This window comes from Bos grunniens, chromosome 17, assembly GCF_055505025.1.
Source record: "Bos grunniens cultivar Pamir isolate PY7600 chromosome 17, Bosgru_T2T1.0, whole genome shotgun sequence".
In the NCBI taxonomy this organism is placed as follows: Eukaryota; Metazoa; Chordata; class Mammalia; order Artiodactyla; family Bovidae; genus Bos; species Bos grunniens.
The window spans coordinates 66,048,698-66,066,090 of NC_141181.1; the positions used below are offsets into that span (position 1 = coordinate 66,048,698).

The 17,393-nt window shown below is 51.0% G+C and overlaps 1 protein-coding gene across 6 annotated transcripts in view; it reads left to right on the plus strand.

Moving 5' to 3' along the window:
* The window catches only part of MYO18B (myosin XVIIIB), a 233,054-nt gene that overhangs the window by 120,771 nt on the left and 94,890 nt on the right, over positions 1–17,393 (plus strand). For all 6 annotated transcript variants that reach the window (XM_086345996.1, XM_086346001.1, XM_086345999.1 and 3 more), the window contains 5 exons: positions 1,904–2,058; positions 5,210–5,333; positions 6,168–6,368; positions 10,760–10,870; positions 14,767–14,871. In XM_086345996.1, coding sequence (XP_086202122.1) covers positions 1,904–2,058; positions 5,210–5,333; positions 6,168–6,368; positions 10,760–10,870; positions 14,767–14,871 — 696 coding nt within the window. The remainder of the gene's footprint in view (positions 1–1,903; positions 2,059–5,209; positions 5,334–6,167; positions 6,369–10,759; positions 10,871–14,766; positions 14,872–17,393) is intronic.

Below are 17,393 nucleotides of genomic sequence, written 5' to 3' on the forward strand. Positions count from 1 at the left end.
CACCTGCGTCGCGTGTCACCTCCACTGACAGCACACGTGGAGGTCGCTGGGCGTGTGGGCAATAGTCCCCCTCTTTGTCACACTGTTAAGGTCTTTAGCTTGTTTTCTAATTGAGTTGTTTGTTTTCTGATTTTCTGGTATATTTTGGATAAGTTCTTTATCAGGTATGTCTTTTGCAAATGTTTTTTTCCTGTCTGTGGTTTTTCATTTTCTTGAAAGTGTCCTTTGCAGAGTAGAAATGTTTAGTTTTAATAAAATCCAGCTTATAAATTCTCTTTTTCATGGGCCATGCCTCTGGTGTTATATCTAAAAAGTCATTGCCAAATCTAAGGTCATCAAGGTTTTCTACTATGTTATCTTCCAGGAGCTTTATAGTTTTGCATTTTATATTTACATCTGTGATCCATTTTGAGTTAATTTTTGTGTAAACTCTGTGTCTAGATTTTTTTTTCGCTTGTGAATGACCAGTTGTTTCAGCACCATTTGTCAGAAAGCCTCCACTATATAGCATTTGCCTCTTTGTAAAAGATCAACCAACAATATTTCTGTGGGTCTGTTTCTGGACTCTACTCCATTCCATTGCACTGGTTTTCCACCCCCTCCTTCAAGAGAGGCCTATTCTTTCTCACCTCTGGGCCTTGGCATATGCTCTTTCCTTTTCCTAGAACACTCTTTCTCTTCCCTACCTAGATTCTATCTCTGACAAACCTTACATTCTCAGCTTAAATATCCTTCCCCCCAGAAAGTCTTCCCTGACACAGATTGGGGAGATTGCCCCTAATTTATTTCCCCAGATATAAGCCTCATTATGCTGTATTGTCATTATCTGCTTACTTCTTGGTGTCCCGCAGTAGAGGTAAGTACCATAAAAGTTGAGGTCATATTTCCTGTCCCATTATTATTTAGGTATCTCCTCACTGTGAGCAAAAAGTATCATGAAATCATCCTGCAGAAGTGGGCCAGGGTGAGATCTCATGGGATTTTATAAACAGCGGAAGTGAGGCTCCCTGGCGATGGTTTTAGCGGTCACTTTCAAGGTGGACGTTGTATCGTGATCCTCAGGAGACATCTGGGCTGTAGATAACCAGCCAAGAGACAGCCGCCTGGGAACAGCCCAGTTCTTTCATAACAAATTATCAAGTCGGGTCAGCCTCCCCAAGGAAGGAGGGATATTCATGCTACATTAAAAAGTAATAAAATTGCAACCTTTTTCTGAACAGCGGAATATAAGAAAACATCCCATTTGCCTTCAAATACTGAATTTAGAATTACAGGCTTCATTAACTCGGTGTTTTGCTTATTTAAAGCAATTCTTTAATGAGCCCATTTCTTCAAAGCGAGTGTGCCAAGTCGCCCTCTCTCCCAGATCTGAACTAGGACATTGGGAGGGTGCTTCCTGGAGGGAGATGCAAGAGCCGAGGCTCTTCTGTTTGTTTGCAGCCGCACGCATTCCCGTGTGAGTCAGTACATCTGAAGTGCCATTGAGAGCCCGTCCCGTGGGTCTCCTCTGAACTGTTCTGGCTGCTTCTCAGCTAGTCCACACACACCTCCCAGATGAGGCAGCCAACGGGGGTATCAATTATACATGGTTCTCCAGGGGCTGTCGAGTTGGGCAGGGCATGTTCAGAATCTGCTGGCCAGAGGAGCATTGAGGAAAATTAAAAACACTCAGAGAACGACAGATACCGCCCCCACCCCCATATTACCCCTGAGCAAACTGAAGCTCAGAGGAATAGCTCCCCACACTGATGCAGGTGGCAAGTGGTCAGGACTGGGTCTCTCTGGCCCAGAACCTGATCTCTTCCTGTTAGACTCTCACTGGGAGCAGCAGCTGCTTCAGCTGGAAAGTAGGGGGCCTGTTCAGTGCTGACGGGGTGGGCTGATTCCTTCTGCCCCTCCACAGCTCGGGGAGCTGCAGAGGGCCTACGAGGGAGCCCAGAGGACAGCCCAGCAGCTCAAGAGGAAGTGCCAGCTTCTGACCTGCGACCTGGAGGACACGCGCTTCCTGCTGGAGAGCCAGCAGAGCCGAAACCACGACTTGGAGAAGAAGCAGAAGAAGTGAGTCGTGACCTGGGCGCTCGGGTGGGCTGCCTGGGTACTGGGGTCTCCAGATTCTCCTCTGAAGCCCCGTCACTCCAGTCAGGGCTCTTTGTCCCTGGAGCTCAGCCTCCTAGCTCTGCCCTCACTCGCCCCGTCCCTCCCCACTCATGGCTGTGTGCTTCTCCCAAGGATCCAGCAAGAAATCATTCTTCTCTGTTATCCAGTCTCAGCTCTACTGCCAGCCACCCACATAAGCTTGGGGGCTTTCTTGGCCTCTCTGGGCCTCAGCATCCCCACTAAGAGTGAAGGGCTTGTTGTGGAGGCAGAGTCAGCCTAGCCTGGTGGGTAGGGGTCCAGTGCTGGTTCAAGTCCCAGCTGTGCCTCTTCCCAGCTGTGTGACCTTGGACGAGTCCTTCAGCCCTTCTCCACCTGAGAGGATTCTGCTCCTCAGGTGGAGCACCCTCTTGTGGTGAAACTAGATGATGCGGTTGGTAGATCCCACAGAGGACTAGGGTCTGGTTCCCATCCACACTGGTGAAAATGGAGAGACGCCCAAAAACTTGAGTCACTGCCCTTTCCATTTAAAGTTTAGACTCTCAGCTCACATGAGCAGTTCTGGCAGGATCTGGGCTCTGCGCATGAATAAGATGCCAGTCTTGAATCCGCACACTGGTTCCGGCGCTTGCTTTCCCCGTCTAGGAGCCTAGACTGGCACTCAGGTCTCTCTCACAAGCCTCCGTACGTGGAACCTCATATCCTGGGATGCCTTCATCCCTGGACTCCTTGTCTGTGTCTGAAGTTCTTCAGCTCACCTGGTGAGGGTACAGGTGTGCAGGGGCCCTGTTCTGAGCCAGACAAGCCCTGCTGGAGACTTCCTAGGAGGTGAATAGATGGAACTTAGCTTCTTTTAGAAGGCCCCAGTTGAAAACACAGAAGAACCTTGCTCTGTGCCAGGACATGATTTTTGCCAAGAACGCCTTTTTTCCAAGAGGTAGCCAGCTGAATTACATTTCCATGGGAGTGGTACCGGTTTTGAATTTGATCTGCATTAAATATTGTTTCTCTCATTTATCTTTGAGCTTTCCTGAACTGGCTTCTTCATAAAAAAAAAAAAAAAAAGTTCTTTGGGGAGTTATTAGTATGCCTCCCCAGATGAGAGAAGTTTGTTTTTTTCTGGCTGATAGCTGACTCTTTTTCCTTTTCCACCTTCCCATGCATGCTCTGGCTACACCTTGTCCTTGCAGCAGGGAAAATGGCTTAGTCCCACCTTGATCGTTTGCTGTGTGACCTTGTCAGGTAACACTACCTCTCTGAGACAGACAGTGACTGATGTTTTAGAGCTGTCTTCGAAGTTAAGCAGACTACCTGGTGCTGAAGACTGGCTCCAACAGATGCCACCTGTTAATCGAGAGATGGAATTCCATCATCCCGGAGGTTTCTGCCAGCTGTGACAATCCTGGCCCTTATCTATGGGTTCTACTCCTGTTCTGAGAGGCCTTAAGGAGGGTTTCCACTTTCTGATGGGTGGCAGGGGGGCTCTGCCCTTGGAGTTTATGCAGCCAGAAAATTCCATCCCTCTGGTGTTTCCCGTGACCACCCACCTTGGACAGAATCCTTCATTCCAGATAATGGCCCCCGGAGAGTTCCCATTTCATCGTACTTGTGTCTCTCCTTAAACTCACCTGCCCTGTGATGCCCTCTACTCCCTGACCATCTCTTGGCAGAAGTTAGTTTATGTTGTGATGCTAATTGCAAAGAGCAGCCGTTACCTTTCTAGATGGATTAGCATTTTAGCCTGGAGCCCGTGAGCAGGTAGAGGCCTCTCATGGTGGAAATTCAGGTAGCATGCCTGTAGTGAGGGAGAGATGGAGAAGTTAGCCATACTTCCTCACACCTCTTTATGTTTAATCAAAGGGTCAATGCAGCTGCCTCCTATTGGCTGGGCTCTGGGTGGAGGGATGTCTCCATGCTGTTGAGGTTCCCTTTCCCCACCTTGGCCTCTCAGTTCAGAGTGGCCCGGTTGCCATGGTCACTCATGGGTCACAAAGCTCAGTTCCGAGGGCCGGTGGAGGTCCCCTAGGGATAAGGACTGTGCTGGAGCTGTGGGAGGCTGGATCCCTGGCCCGCTCCTAGTGGGGTGAAGGCTGTGAGTGAGTTCATCTGGCCTCAGCTGTTCGGGCAGTGTGTTCCAAGAGTTAGGGTCTGTTGGAGGCATTCTCTGGCATTCAGTGGCCCAGAAGGATTCCTTGAAGACGTCTGTCACTGTCTGGCTCCCTCTGTCTTTACCTGCCTGCTGCAGCCCCTGAGCAGGTGGATAGCAGACCACCTTAGCCAGCAGAGAAGCTGGCTCAGACCCGCTTCAGGATTTTGGCTGACTCACTTCACCTCTGAACTTCAGTCTTCTCTTCTGCGAAATGGCTAAGATGTGTTTTCTGCTGAATTGCTATGAGGACTCCATGGAGCCCAGCTCAGAGCCAGGCAGTTTGAAACTGCCAGACCATTACCATCATCACAATGTTGCCATTCAGAGGTAGCCAATAGCACCTCTCAAATGACGTCACCAGGAGCCAATCAGAAAGCCCCTGGGCCCTTCCGACAGCAGGGGCTCTCTCATATGACCCATAGCTGGCTTTCTTTGGAGTCTTGAGGCTTTGACTGACCATCTACCGTTGAGGGACGTTGGATGATCTTGTAACAAGGGACACCTTCTCACCAAGGCTGAAATCCCTCACCCAGTTCAGCCATTCTGGCCACACCCCGTTCCCTGGAGCAGGTGGCCAAAGCCACATCTTATTGACCAAAGTCACATCTTCCTGAGGCTTGGCAGAGCCTTCTGCAGGTTTCCTCGCCTGTGAGAGGGACAGAAGCTGAAAGAGCCATGTGAAATGATGCCCAGTCCAGGAAGCGCCTCTCACCCAACTTATATTTGCTTATATTTTTTATCACATTTTAAATAAGTGTTTGGCATTTTTCTGGAAACCATAAACCCTCAAAGTCGCCCTCTGGTGTTCAGTATTTCTACCCCATATCCACAGACTCTCCATCATCTGATACTGTCTCTCTCTAGCGGTTCTCAACAAGCTAACGGCCTCTCTCCAGTCCCACCCCTGCTCTGCCCCAGGCGCACCCCCCACCCCCGGGTGCCATGACCCGCGTTCTCCTTGAACAGGTTTGATGCGCAGCTGGCCCAGGCCCTGGGGGAGTGCGTGTTTGAGAAGGGCCTCCGTGAGAAAGTGGCCCAGGAGAACACCAGCGTCCGGGGCGAGCTGGGCAAGCTTCAGCAGCTCTTGAAGGTGAGGCGTGGGGGTGTGGCGCCACCCAGGGTTTCCATTGCTGGGTCTCAGGAAACCCCTCGCACACCCTCGCTGCATGTGGTGCCGGGAAGAGAGCTCTGTGTGTGACTGTCCTGCTCTGTCAGCCTGCCAGAGTCACGGAGCCCAGCACGCCTGCATCAGCCAACCAGGGGTGGCAGGTGGTGGATAAGCAGGCCTCGCTAGCTCGATGTCCCTCAAGATCTTGCTCCAGGCACCTGCCTGCGTTCCAAGGTGCCCACCTGGGTGCCCGTCTGTCACAGAGGAGTTAGCTGTAGACCCAGGTAGGGGCAGGGCCCTGCCCCTTGCAGGCCGCAGCTCAGAGGGATTTTATTAAAATGGGACACAGGCACCTCACCTCATTCAGCTGCTCCTCAGCCTGCTGCAACTCCCTGTTACCCTGGGAGAGCCCCTGAGCCTGACGTGCAACTCCCTCATGGTCATGCCCAAACCTTCTAACCTGGAAGAATCATTTCTGGCCACTTTGCTTCCCAGCTCCAACATCTCTGGCCCAGCCTCGGCAGGTGCACAGCTTTCAGATGGGGCAAATACCTCCTGTTTGCGTTTTGAGGTCTAGCTCTAGGGCCAGTGTGTTGCTTCCCACCGACTCCCCACCCGTGCCTGTCTGAGCTGTCCCAGGAGGGCCCTCAGGGTCCCATGGGGGCACAGCGAGGGGCTGCAAGGCCCAGGTGGTGAGGGCTGCTCTGAAAAGTGGAAAGCACCCTCCCACCAGTCTTAGAGGTGTCCCCAGAGGTGGGGGAGGGGTGGGGAGTGTGGTCACGTGACTCTGGATCCCCGCCCACTTTGTCTCTGCAGCAAAAGGAGCAGGAAAGCTTGCAGCTGAAGCAGGAGGTGGAGATGCTGCAGGCCCAGAAGCAGGAGCTGCTGAGGTCACCCTCTCTGGGGGAGAATTGCGTTGCGGGCTTGAAGGAGAGGCTCTGGAAGCTGGAATCCAGCGCCCTCGAGCACGAGAAAGTCCAGAGCCAGCAGGAAAACACCATCAAGCAGCTGGAGCAGGTAGGAAAGTCCTGTCCAGGGCGATGCCCTGCCCCGTGCTGACTCTGGGGCAGAAGGTTGTGTTTAAATTCACCACCTCACTCAGCTGCTCCTCATCCTTCTGTGGCTCCCTATTACCCCAGAGAACCTCAGAACTCCTAAGCCTGACACTCAGACCCCTCATGGAGCCCCCTCCTACCATTCTGCAAGAGTCATTGTCACCTCCTCCAAGAAGCTCAACCTGATCTCCTCCTCAGAAACAGTCCCACCCCAACTCTACATTCACCTTCTCTCACCTTCACAGCACCCACTGTCACATGTGACAGTGTTTTCCAAAATGTGCTCAATGCTTTTCTCCCCATTAGGATATGTGTTTTATGGGGGTGGGAGGACTTTTTGGTTGACCTTGCTTGTCAGGGCATCCCCTGATGAGGCCAGGTACATAGCTGGTACTCAATAAATAGCTGCTGACCCTATGTCTGGTATTCAGCACTGTCTGGGTACCAGACTCAGTCCTAAGCTCTCCTCACATATCATCTCATGAATCTCCACATGAAGTCTATATGCTGAGGTTTCCTCCACTCTACAGATGTGGAAGCCGAGGCTCAGAAATAGAAAAAGCGGCAGGGACAGGATTTGGAGCCTGTGCCCTCTGATGCCGCAGCGCCTCGCACACCTGTGTTGTGCACAGCCTGCAGAGAGGTGGGAGCCCCGATTTTTGGAAAATGCAAAATAAGAGGAATAAGGCAGGACTCCAGATTCCATGGAGAAGGGAATGGCTACCCACTCCAGTATTCTTGCCTGGAGAATCCCATGGACAGAGGAGCCTGGCGGGCTACAGTTCATGGGGTCACAGAGAGTGGGACACAGCTGAGCGACAAACACACACATACCCCAAGACTCTTGTACCAGCCCCTCGGTGAAGCACCTGATGAATATCCTGATGTCTGCTTGTTTGCTTATATGCCAAAGTCATTCCACAGAGAATTCAAGGAATCTTCTAAGATGTATGTGTGGTAAAATGGAAAAAGAAATAAAGCAAGCCAAACTAGAGAAACACAAAACCAGTGCTAAGGAAGAGTGATTAATATGCAAACACGCAGACCATGTACCCTCACACACTCAGTAGTTTTAGCTTTCAAACTCCTGGTGGCCAGAGAGAAAAGGGCGGTCTGACTTACATGCTTTTTATCATCCCCAAGATGAAAATCTCGGAGAAGCAATGGCACCCCATTCCAGCACTCTTGCCTGGAAAATCCCATGGATGGAGGAGCCTGGTGGGCTATAGTCCATGCGGTCACTAAGAGTCGGACACAACTGAGCGACTTCACTTTCACTTTTCACTTTCATACATTGGAGAAGGAAATGGCAACCCACTCCAGTGTTCTTGCCTTGAGAATCCCAGGGACAGGGGAGCCTAGTGGGCTGCTGTCTATGGGGTCACTCAGAGTCGGACACGACTGAAGTGACTTAGCAGCAGCAGCAAGATAAAAACAAGCCAAGTTTTCAGGGAGAAGCAAGGCTTTTCTTGAGGCTTAGTTCTAAAGCAGTTTCTCACATGGGACTTCAGAAGGGTAATTATTTTGAAATGGTTTTAAGATTGGAACTCCTTTTTCAAGAATATCTGACCAAGCCAGCATGAATCCGTAAAGCAGATAAACTCTGAGCTGCTCTGCTGCAGGCGGGTGGGGGAGTGGGGGTGGTCAGGGATAGGCCCGGGTGCTGGCCTTGCTTCTCACTCATCCCCGCTCCATCCGGATGGAATCTGCTGAGCATTGAGACTTGGGTGTGGCAAGTGTGGGGACAGTCTGGAGAGGTTGAGAAAAACAGAGCTTCTTTGCTCAGTCCATCAAACCTGTGTTTATTAAGCACCTACTGTGTGTCAAGCACTGGACGGATGCTAGGGGTGTAGCTGTAAACAAGACGATGTGGTGTCGACCCTTCTGAAGGTCAGAGTCATGTTGAGTGTTATGGGAAGGTGTAACCTGCAGGTCTGGTTTGGGGAACAGATTTGGAGTACTCAGGGTAGGCTTCCTGGAGGAAGTAACATTTACTGAAGCTGAAAGCTAAAGGACGAGCCTGAGTTGGCTGACCAGGAGAGTTCCAGGCAGGGGAATAGCCTGCACAAAGGCATAGAGGCAGGGGTGTCGCACGGCATCTAAGGAGCTGCAAGATGGTCCCATGCAGATGGGGCCTGTGGACATTTGGCAAGCCCCCTGTTTTCTCTAGACTTCAGTCTCCTCAACTGTACAGAGTCTTGTCAGAGTCTTGTCCACCCCCAGCCTCCCTCCAACCCCAGCTGTGAATCTGTGAAGGTTCGTGATGGAGGTGGGCCATCTGGACAGGTCGTTCAGGAATGTAGAGGATGGAACAGTGTTATGCAGCAGCCCAGAGTCAAGAATAAAGAGACTGGGACTCCCTTGGTTGTTCAGCGGTTAAGACTCTCGCTCCCAATGTGGAGGGCCCAGGTTCAGTCCCTGGTCAGGGAACTAGATCCCACATCCTGCAACTAAGACACAGCACAGCAAAATAAACAAAAATAAATAAATTAATTTTTTAAAAGCACTCTTTAAAAACATAAAACAAGCACTTTGGAAAGTTGAGTTAACTCTGGGAGATGCCACCAGGGGACCACTATGTGCTTGGGAAGCAGAAATGTGCTGCCTTGACCTCAAGGACCCAGGGGCTGAACGCAGCTGCCCAGCCCCGCTCCCCTCCCAGCTTCCCCAGGAGGCTGACTCAACCCCTCACTCATCTTCTCATTCATCTTCAACCTCGCCCATCACCTTGTACCACTCTGGGTTATTGTAGACATCCAGGAGATATTTATTGATTACAACATAACACTTTTTCCAGGAAATTTTATGTTAACTCACATAAGCTTGACATAAATGGTATTGCAGATGTCAGGAGTATCCAAGAGGCTAGAAAAAAATGAAAAAGGAATATTATATTTACTTGCTTAAGCTCCTCATTTTGGATTATCTCCCTATAACCTCTTGTCATTTTAAAGGCAGCGGGGAAGGAAGTTGGCATTTAAAGTGAGCCTGCTTTCTGCCGGGAATTCTTATTGGAGCTCTGATGCTTTCAGTTCTTTTTACTCTTCACGGAGATCCTGCATCGTGGAGAGTATCATCAGCATTGGAAAAGACCACCGTTGTTTTTTTCTCAGCTGAATGTCCATGTCAGGGGCAGCAGTTGTGGCCTCGTGAAAGCTTGCTGCGAGGTGCAGGGCAGACGGTCAGGTCCTGATTGCTCCTGCAGTCTGGCCCTCTTCCGTGCTGAGTTCCACGCTGCTCCATGGCTTGCACCGAGGAAGAGTGCAGATCATGGAAGGCTTACAGTACAGGCTCTTGGGTCTGTACCCTGGAGGTTCTGACCCAAGAGGTCTAGAGTGAAGCCTTGGAACTGAATTAAAAAAAAAAAATAGAAGGGCACCAGGTAATTCTAATATGCCACAAAACTTGACAAGCAAGAGCTTGAGTCAGTCTCTCAATTATGAAAATCAAGAGAGTAAACTCTTGGGAGTTTTCTGATGCTCCAGTGGTTAAGACCGTGTGCTTCCAACGCAGGGGGCGCAGGTTCCATCCCTTGCTGGGGAACTAAGATCCTGCTTGCTGTGCAGCAGGTGTTACTTCAAATATTTCCATGCACTGTTAGCTTGATGGTAATTTTTTAAACAAAAAAGAAAATAAACTCTTAAACTGTAATTTAATCCCACTGTGCTTCCAATTCTAGAATCTTGTACATAAAATGACACAGTTTAAACATCGCAGACAGGTCTCTTCTTGCCCTGAGCAGGTTTTGGAGGGTCTCACTGAAAAGAGAGACCTTCTCCTTCGTGGGAACACAGTTCTTAATAATGTCAGGCCTCCAGGAAGAGCGGGGCTAGTCCTTACTCTGCAAAATAATGGGGAAAGAAAAAGGAATCTTTCTGTGCCATGCATTGTGCTAATTCTCAGCAGTGTGTTTTAAGGAGGGTATTTTCTACAGAGAAAGGTAACTAATCGAGGGTTACGTCTTGGGCGCATCACCTCCCTCTCCAGGGTTTAGTATCCTCAGAAGTAAATTTGTATTCTGTCATTTATCCATCCACCTGGCCACCCAGCCAGAAGAATTTCCCTGGTGCCTGCTCCAGGGATGACAAACCTGTTCCATCGTAAGAGCATTGAGAAGGATTCTGAGGTCACGTCTCAACTCAGTGGCACAGAGTCCAGTTCCTTAGTGACCTCCGTTATGACCATGGAAGGGACAGAGGCGGCATTTGGGCCATTTGTCTACCATTTCTGATCTCCCTGGGTGCCTGGGGGAATAACTTGACTCTTACCCGTGCTGTCCAAAAACACAGCTGAAATGCTAAGGGTGACGTGGTTGGTGGGGGTCACCCTCATGTGCTGTTCTTGCCCCCTCAGCTCCGCCAGCGGTTTGAACTAGAGATTGAACGGATGAAGCAGATGCACCAGAAGGACCGTGAGGACAAGGAGGAGGAGCTGGAGGACATCCGCCAGTCCTGCCAGAGGCGGGTACGTGAGCTGCGAGCGCAGCTGCACCCCGGGGTCCCGGCGTGGCCAGTGCACGCGCCTCGTCCCTACAGCACGGGGATGAGCTCAGCTTCCTTGGGAAGTGCTGTCAAGGGTGCTGGAGCAGAAGGACCTGTCCTAATAGCTACAGTTCTGGGGCTTCCAGAAGCCTCCGAACTGTCCAGCATAATCACCCTAGACTTCTACCAAGAGCCCAGAGTGCCATGAGGCTGATGCCCTGGATAAGGATGTATATGTGTCAAGAAGGGGACCAGTCCCTTCTGGTTTGTTTGCCTTGCAGATCATTTCTTACATTTTTATCTAAGCTCTTTGCAGACATTTCAAACAGTGTATAAGAAGGCAACAAGCAGTTGAGATCTTAACCACCAAGACATCATCATTATTACTATTTTAAATGTTCTTTCTCTGTGCCCACACGAGCATATGCACAGAGATACCATTTTACCTGAATGGGGTCGTGCTGCTTTGAAGCCTGCTGTTTTCCCTCTGAAGTTTGTTCTGGGCCTCCTCTCCTGTCAGTACGTGCGGACCTAATTCACATGTTTACGGGCTTGAAAGTATTCCACCAAAGGCCTGTGCTCTTGTTTACTCAGCAAGCAAGTCTCTTATCATTGGACATCTAGGATCTTCTGATTTTCTGTTATTATAACCAACACCAACACAAACTTCCTTATGGATGCATTTACTGATGTGAGTTATAAGGTGAATCTTTAAAACAGAATTGCTGAGGAGCTTGGGTTAAGCCTCTCTGAACAGGTTTTGTCTGGGCAGGACTTCTGTGGTCCCTTCATAGCCTGGGTACATTGTGCATCTCCCAGAAAGGGCCGAGTACCATTCCCCATAGTCGACTCTGATATTAGCTCCCCAAACAGCATCCCTGCAGAGACCTCCAACTGCAGGGGCTGAGAGTGTGGGCACTGGAACTCCTTGACTCTTGGTATGAGTGTTTGCCTTCCCAACGCAACAACAGTGTGATCCTGGGAAAGTGACCATAAACCCTCCGCTCCACCCGAACTCCATTCCCTTCCTCAGCTGCTTTCTCCATGTCCACCACTGGTCACTTGGAGCCAGTTTATAAGACACACAGGAAAGCTGATGTTGCTAGTTTATTTGGAGTTATAGAGGCTTGGATCGAATTCAGACTCCATTAGCTATCAAATGTGGGGCGTGGGAGAAATAACGTAACCTTGCTGATAAGCCTCACTTCTCTCATCTGTGAAATAGGAAAACAGTGGCCACCTTGCAGGGTTATGGGGAAGATTCAAAAGATCGCAGGTGTGGAACCACGGCTCAGAGTTTGTAATGTCCTCCTCCTTTGCTGGAAACTTACAAGCAGTACTGGTGTGTGTGTGGATTTCCAGGCGGCCGATCCTTCCCAGAGGTACCCGGGAACCAGCCCCGTGGCTGACCTGCTCCTGGGCGTGCCTGCTCCATCCCAGGAGAAGGCGAGTGCAGGGACTTGACGTCCTGTAGAGTCCCCTCCCCCCGCCCGCACTCCCCACCTCCTGCCTGAGTAGCATCATCCTGGGCGAGGCTGGAGGAGGCCGTGGTGGTGTCAGGACCCTGGCGGGAGATGAGCCTCTCGTCCTGGGCAGATGGGGCCGCCTCGGTACCCCGTCACTGCTGGGGGGTGAGGGACTGTAAGAAGCGAGCCCTTCTTCACTCCCAGTGGTTGATGCTGCTGCATCTGCTGCCCGGCCCGCTCCCCAAATACTCCTTTTGGGGCTCCTTTACAGTTCAGCCCCTCTGGGGGTTCATGCAGATCATCCCAAGGGGCCAAGTACATTCTCCCCAGAACTTCCTGGAGTTGGAAAAAATCATAGATTTTAGGTTCATTCAGACCTGTGTGCCCTTGAGTAAGTCTCCTAACTTCCCTAAGACTCAGTTTTCTCATCTGTGAAATGGGAGCAATAAGAGAAAATGATTTCCGTCCCCTATGCTATTGTGAGAATAAGATCAAAGAATGGTAAGGTGCCTTATAAACTGTAAAGTGCTGGGAGTTACCACATAGAAATGTTCTACAGAATACTCTCTAGAGAACTGCCTCTCTTGACACATAGCTTTTATTATTTTGTACATTTTTCAAAAGGAGTTTCAGCTTCTGCAGGTGTGAGCAGACTGCCTTGTGTCTTTCATTCTTAAAAGAAAGTCTTGAACTGTTTTCTGAAATGACCATCCATCAGGAGTTTGCTTTTTCTCTCCATGGGTCAGGAGGTGGAAACCCAGTCCCTGCCCATGTGCCCTCAGGTGAAGGGGGCGCAATTGCTAATGCGTTCCAGGAGCGCCTCAATGTGTTGTGAGTGCCCCAAGCCAGGACCCTGATGGGCCGGAGATGTGACCCAGACCCTCCTGGGGCTTCTTTACGGCCAGATTTATAAAGGGGGGAGTGAGGTCAGAGAAGGGTGTGCCTCTCCTCTGACAGATACTAACATTTGATTGCACGTCCAGTGACTGCTCTACTCGCTCTGTCTCTCTCCGTGGCAGGAAATCAATCATTAGTGACCTGGGTGGGAAAGCTGCTGACTGTCTGATGGTGACAGAGGAGCCCAGGCCAGCAGACGGAATGCTGACAGTTCTCAGCAGCAGCTGACCTAGGAGTCTCTGCTTCAGGACCTCTCTCTGACTCAGTTTGCCCATCTGTGAGGGGAGTCCATTGATAGCACAGGATGGAGCAGGAGGAAGGGGTGAGACAGCACACAGGAGAGGCAGGTGCAGAAGAGGGTGTGCACAGCGCCGTTACCGTGGGGCATCCACTTTAGCAGGGAGCGCCTGCCTCTGCTGGGTGGTCACTGAGAAATCAGAGCCGATTGTAAGTTAAAAGAGCCGCTCATAGCCATAGTCTTAGTCAGTTTGGGCTACTCTAGCAAAACTGGGGGTGCAGAGTGGAGGCTTAAAGAGCAAAGGTTTATTTCCCATAGTTCTGGAGACTGGAAAGTCCCAAGATCAAGGTGCTAGCAGATCTGGTGTGGGGCAAGGGCCCCACTCCCAACTTGCAGATAGACGGCTGCCTTCTCACTGTGTCCTCACGTAGGGAAGACAGAGGAAATGAGGTTCTTGTTTGTAAGGGCACTCATTCCAGCATGGGGGCTCCCCCCACCCCGCCAACCTCATCTAACCCTAACCATCTCCCAAAGGCCTCATCATCAAATATTCTTGCCTTGGGAGTTAGGATATCAACATTAGGAATTTTGGAGAGACAGACTTGAAGTCTAGACACCAAATAATCTCAAATGCAACTTTTGCTGCATTATAGTTCCCAGGTAGCTCAAGGATAAAGAATCCACAACTGCCAGGCAAGAGACACAGGTTCAACCCCTGGATCGGGAAGATCCCCTGGAGGAGGGCGTGGCAACCTACTCCAGTATTCTCGCCTGGAGAAGAAAGGAGCCTGGTGGGCTGTGGTCCACGGGGTTGCAAAGGGTCAGACGTGACGTAGTGACTAAACAGCAACAGGTGTATTTAATAAGAAAGATGAATGCGTCCTAACATGTAGGATACGATGCTGCACAGAGTCTTAAAAGGTCAGCGCGCCCAGACTTGTACCTGTTCCAGAGAGGCCACGGCAGAGGAAGGAGACAGCTGTTAGGAAATGGGCAGGAGACTGGGGCTGGGGACTCCACAGTGAATGCCAGGGGGCTCCCCATAATTGTTCCGTTCTCCCCATAATTGTCCAGCTCCTGAGCTTTTAGGCTTCTGAATTCTCTAACAGAAATACCTCCTCCCCCCGCGCAAACTACTAGGTGAGCCTTTGTGGAACTGGGCGAGCAGCCATGAACTCCACACACCCAGCCCCGTCCTCCAGAGGGTCCTGGCCTCGGGGGGCCCGTCCAGATGGAGTGCGCGTGTCCCACGCCCGCATCTACCCTTTGTGCCCGCAGCTCCGCCAGCTGGAAATGCAGCTGGAGCAAGAGTACGAGGAGAAGCAGATGGTCCTCCACGAGAAGCAGGACCTGGAAGGCTTGATCGGGACCCTCTGCGACCAGGTAAGACGGAGCCGCAGCAGACAGCCCGGAGAGCGCAGTCCCTGCCCCGGCCCGGTTGAGAGCTGATTGCTGGGGAGGCCAGCGGGGAGTAGGGGTCTTAGGACCCGGCCCAAGGATAGACCTGTCAGCTGGCCTCCACCTGCTCTTCCCAGGAGCCTTCTGCTCCACCAGTCTGTCTGTCCTCACTCACCGCCACTTCAGAGGGGACCTTCTGTGTGTGGGCGGTGGGGGGGTGGTCTTCACACAGCAGGGTTCTTGGAAGAACCCCTGAGAATACAGAGAGTGGGTCTGGCCACAAGCGCCAGGCCCAGTGGTCTTGCCTTCAGCCACTGCCGGGGTGAGCATGTAGACGACGGCCTTCGCTTTGGCGGGGTGACTGAACGGCCACTGTGCTCACAGCTGCCCTCGTGAGAACCGGACTTTTGCTGGCCACAGAGTCAGGCGGCGGGGCTGGGCTGCTTCTGCCTGCACGGTGCTGGGTGATCTGATGAGGCGCCCTGAGCTCCTGATGAGCAGAGCCTGGTGGGGCTGCCGCCCTCGCTGGAGACCAGGGCGCCCGGTGCAGCACTGCCGGCCTGACGTTGGGAGCGGCAACGCTCCTTGTCGGTGGGGGCGGGGTGGGGGGGACAAGGAGGGGAGGGGCTGTCTGGTGTGTTGCAGCCTGTTGAGCAGCATTTCTGGCCTCCACCTCCTAAAGGCCAGAAGCACGCCCCTTGGCCATGACAACCAGCAGCGTCTACCAACACGACCAAGTGTCCCTCCAGGACACAGTCAGCCTCCCGCTTTACAGAGAACCACTCCTGCAGAGAAAGCAGTGAGCAGAGCCCAGAGCCAGCACCGGGTGTCGGAGCTTGGGGAACCGCTCCTGCATCCCCCGGATGTTCTTCCCCCGCCCATGCTGCTGCCCTGAGAACCCCAACATTGGAGAGAAGTGCCAGCAGCTCCTATGATTTTCTTTTAAAATATCATAGGAGTGTTTTTTTTTTTTAATGTATCTGCTTAATGTGTTCATTGTCTTTTAAGTAGTGACGATCTTGCTGTCAGTATCTCCACCCCCAGCCCAGTCATTCCTCTTGTTCACAGAGGGCTGTGGATCCCCTCCCAATAGTCGGCCAGGCCTCGGACAAATAGGTGCTCACTATGTTGCTGTCATTTTTTTTAATTGACTAAATGAGTGAATTCTAGAGCGGGACCACCGCCGTCATGAGAGTGAGAGCCGGAAGCTGAGGGCATCAGGGGAAGGACCGTATATTCTCTTTCTTCTCTGGGTTTTCTGAATTTTCAGCCAAGCAAACTGGGGTCACTGAATGCACAAGCCATTGAGGCTCTGCCCGCTTTTTGGCTTCTGTGCAAGAAAGCACACCTCCGTATTTGATTCTAGAATGACAGAAATCCCTGGGAGAGGACTTCCCTGGCGGTCCAGTGGGTAAGACACCATGCTCCGAATGCAAGGGACCAGGGTTCAACCCCTGATCAGGGAACTACAGTCCACATGCCACAGCTAAGAGCCCGAACGCCACAACTAACAATTCTGTGCATAGTGCGGCCAAATAAACAAAAATAAATATTTTAAAAATCCCTGGGAGAAGGTCACCGTCTGTCCAGCATGGTCCATTTGAGAAAACAAAGGCATTAATCCAGTAAAGAAAGGTTCTTATAAATATTGCTAAAGTCTGAATTTTACATGCAGAGAGAAGATAACTTCAGTGAATGAAATGCTAATTCCGTGTGAGTCACCAAGCTGGAGCCCTTGAATAACTTACACGTTAAATACTTGTAAGTGTTTCAGTGAGACACTGAGAGTAGAACAGACAGCGTAATTGATATCTGTGTACTGGGAGGACAGGGTTCACATAAATTAACATTCTGCTGCATGGGATTCAGATGTTTTTTAAGGAAGCAGAACATTTCCAAAACAGTTGGTGGCCTCTTGGTTTCTGTTCTTCATCTCTGGTGTCTCTACCCTTTCGACGTTTTTTTCTTCCCTCCCAGAGGGGCCTGCTTTCCTGAGGCTGGGGACCGCAGTTCCCCTGCGTGTGTGTGTGAGCTGCCTTGACTTTGTCCCCCACTGGGCTCTGTTGTTGAGATTGCTCCACGCTAGCCTGTGTAGCTCTGATCCATCCTTTTAAACCGCCTCACAGTGTTCGTCTTCTTTCCCCCCTGTTCTTCTGTTGGTGGGTATTTACGTGCATGTGGGAAAAGCTTCTCCAGGGTATAAAGCTGGAGAGGAAACTGCTGGCTGTGAGGGATGTACCATTTTGGAATTATCAGGTGTTGCCCACATTGTTCCTCAGAGTGATAGCAGCAGTTTATGTTGTCACCAGCATATTTTATAAATATATTTAAATTAATTAGTTGAGGTATTTAAATTTTTGGTTGTGATGGGTCTTCGTTGCTGCATGCGACGTCTCTCCAGATGCGGTGAACGGGGGCTACTCTTTGTTGCAGTGCGTGGACTTCTCCTCGAGCCTTCTCACTGGCAGGTGGACTCTTAACCACTGCACTAGAAGTCCGTCATTAGC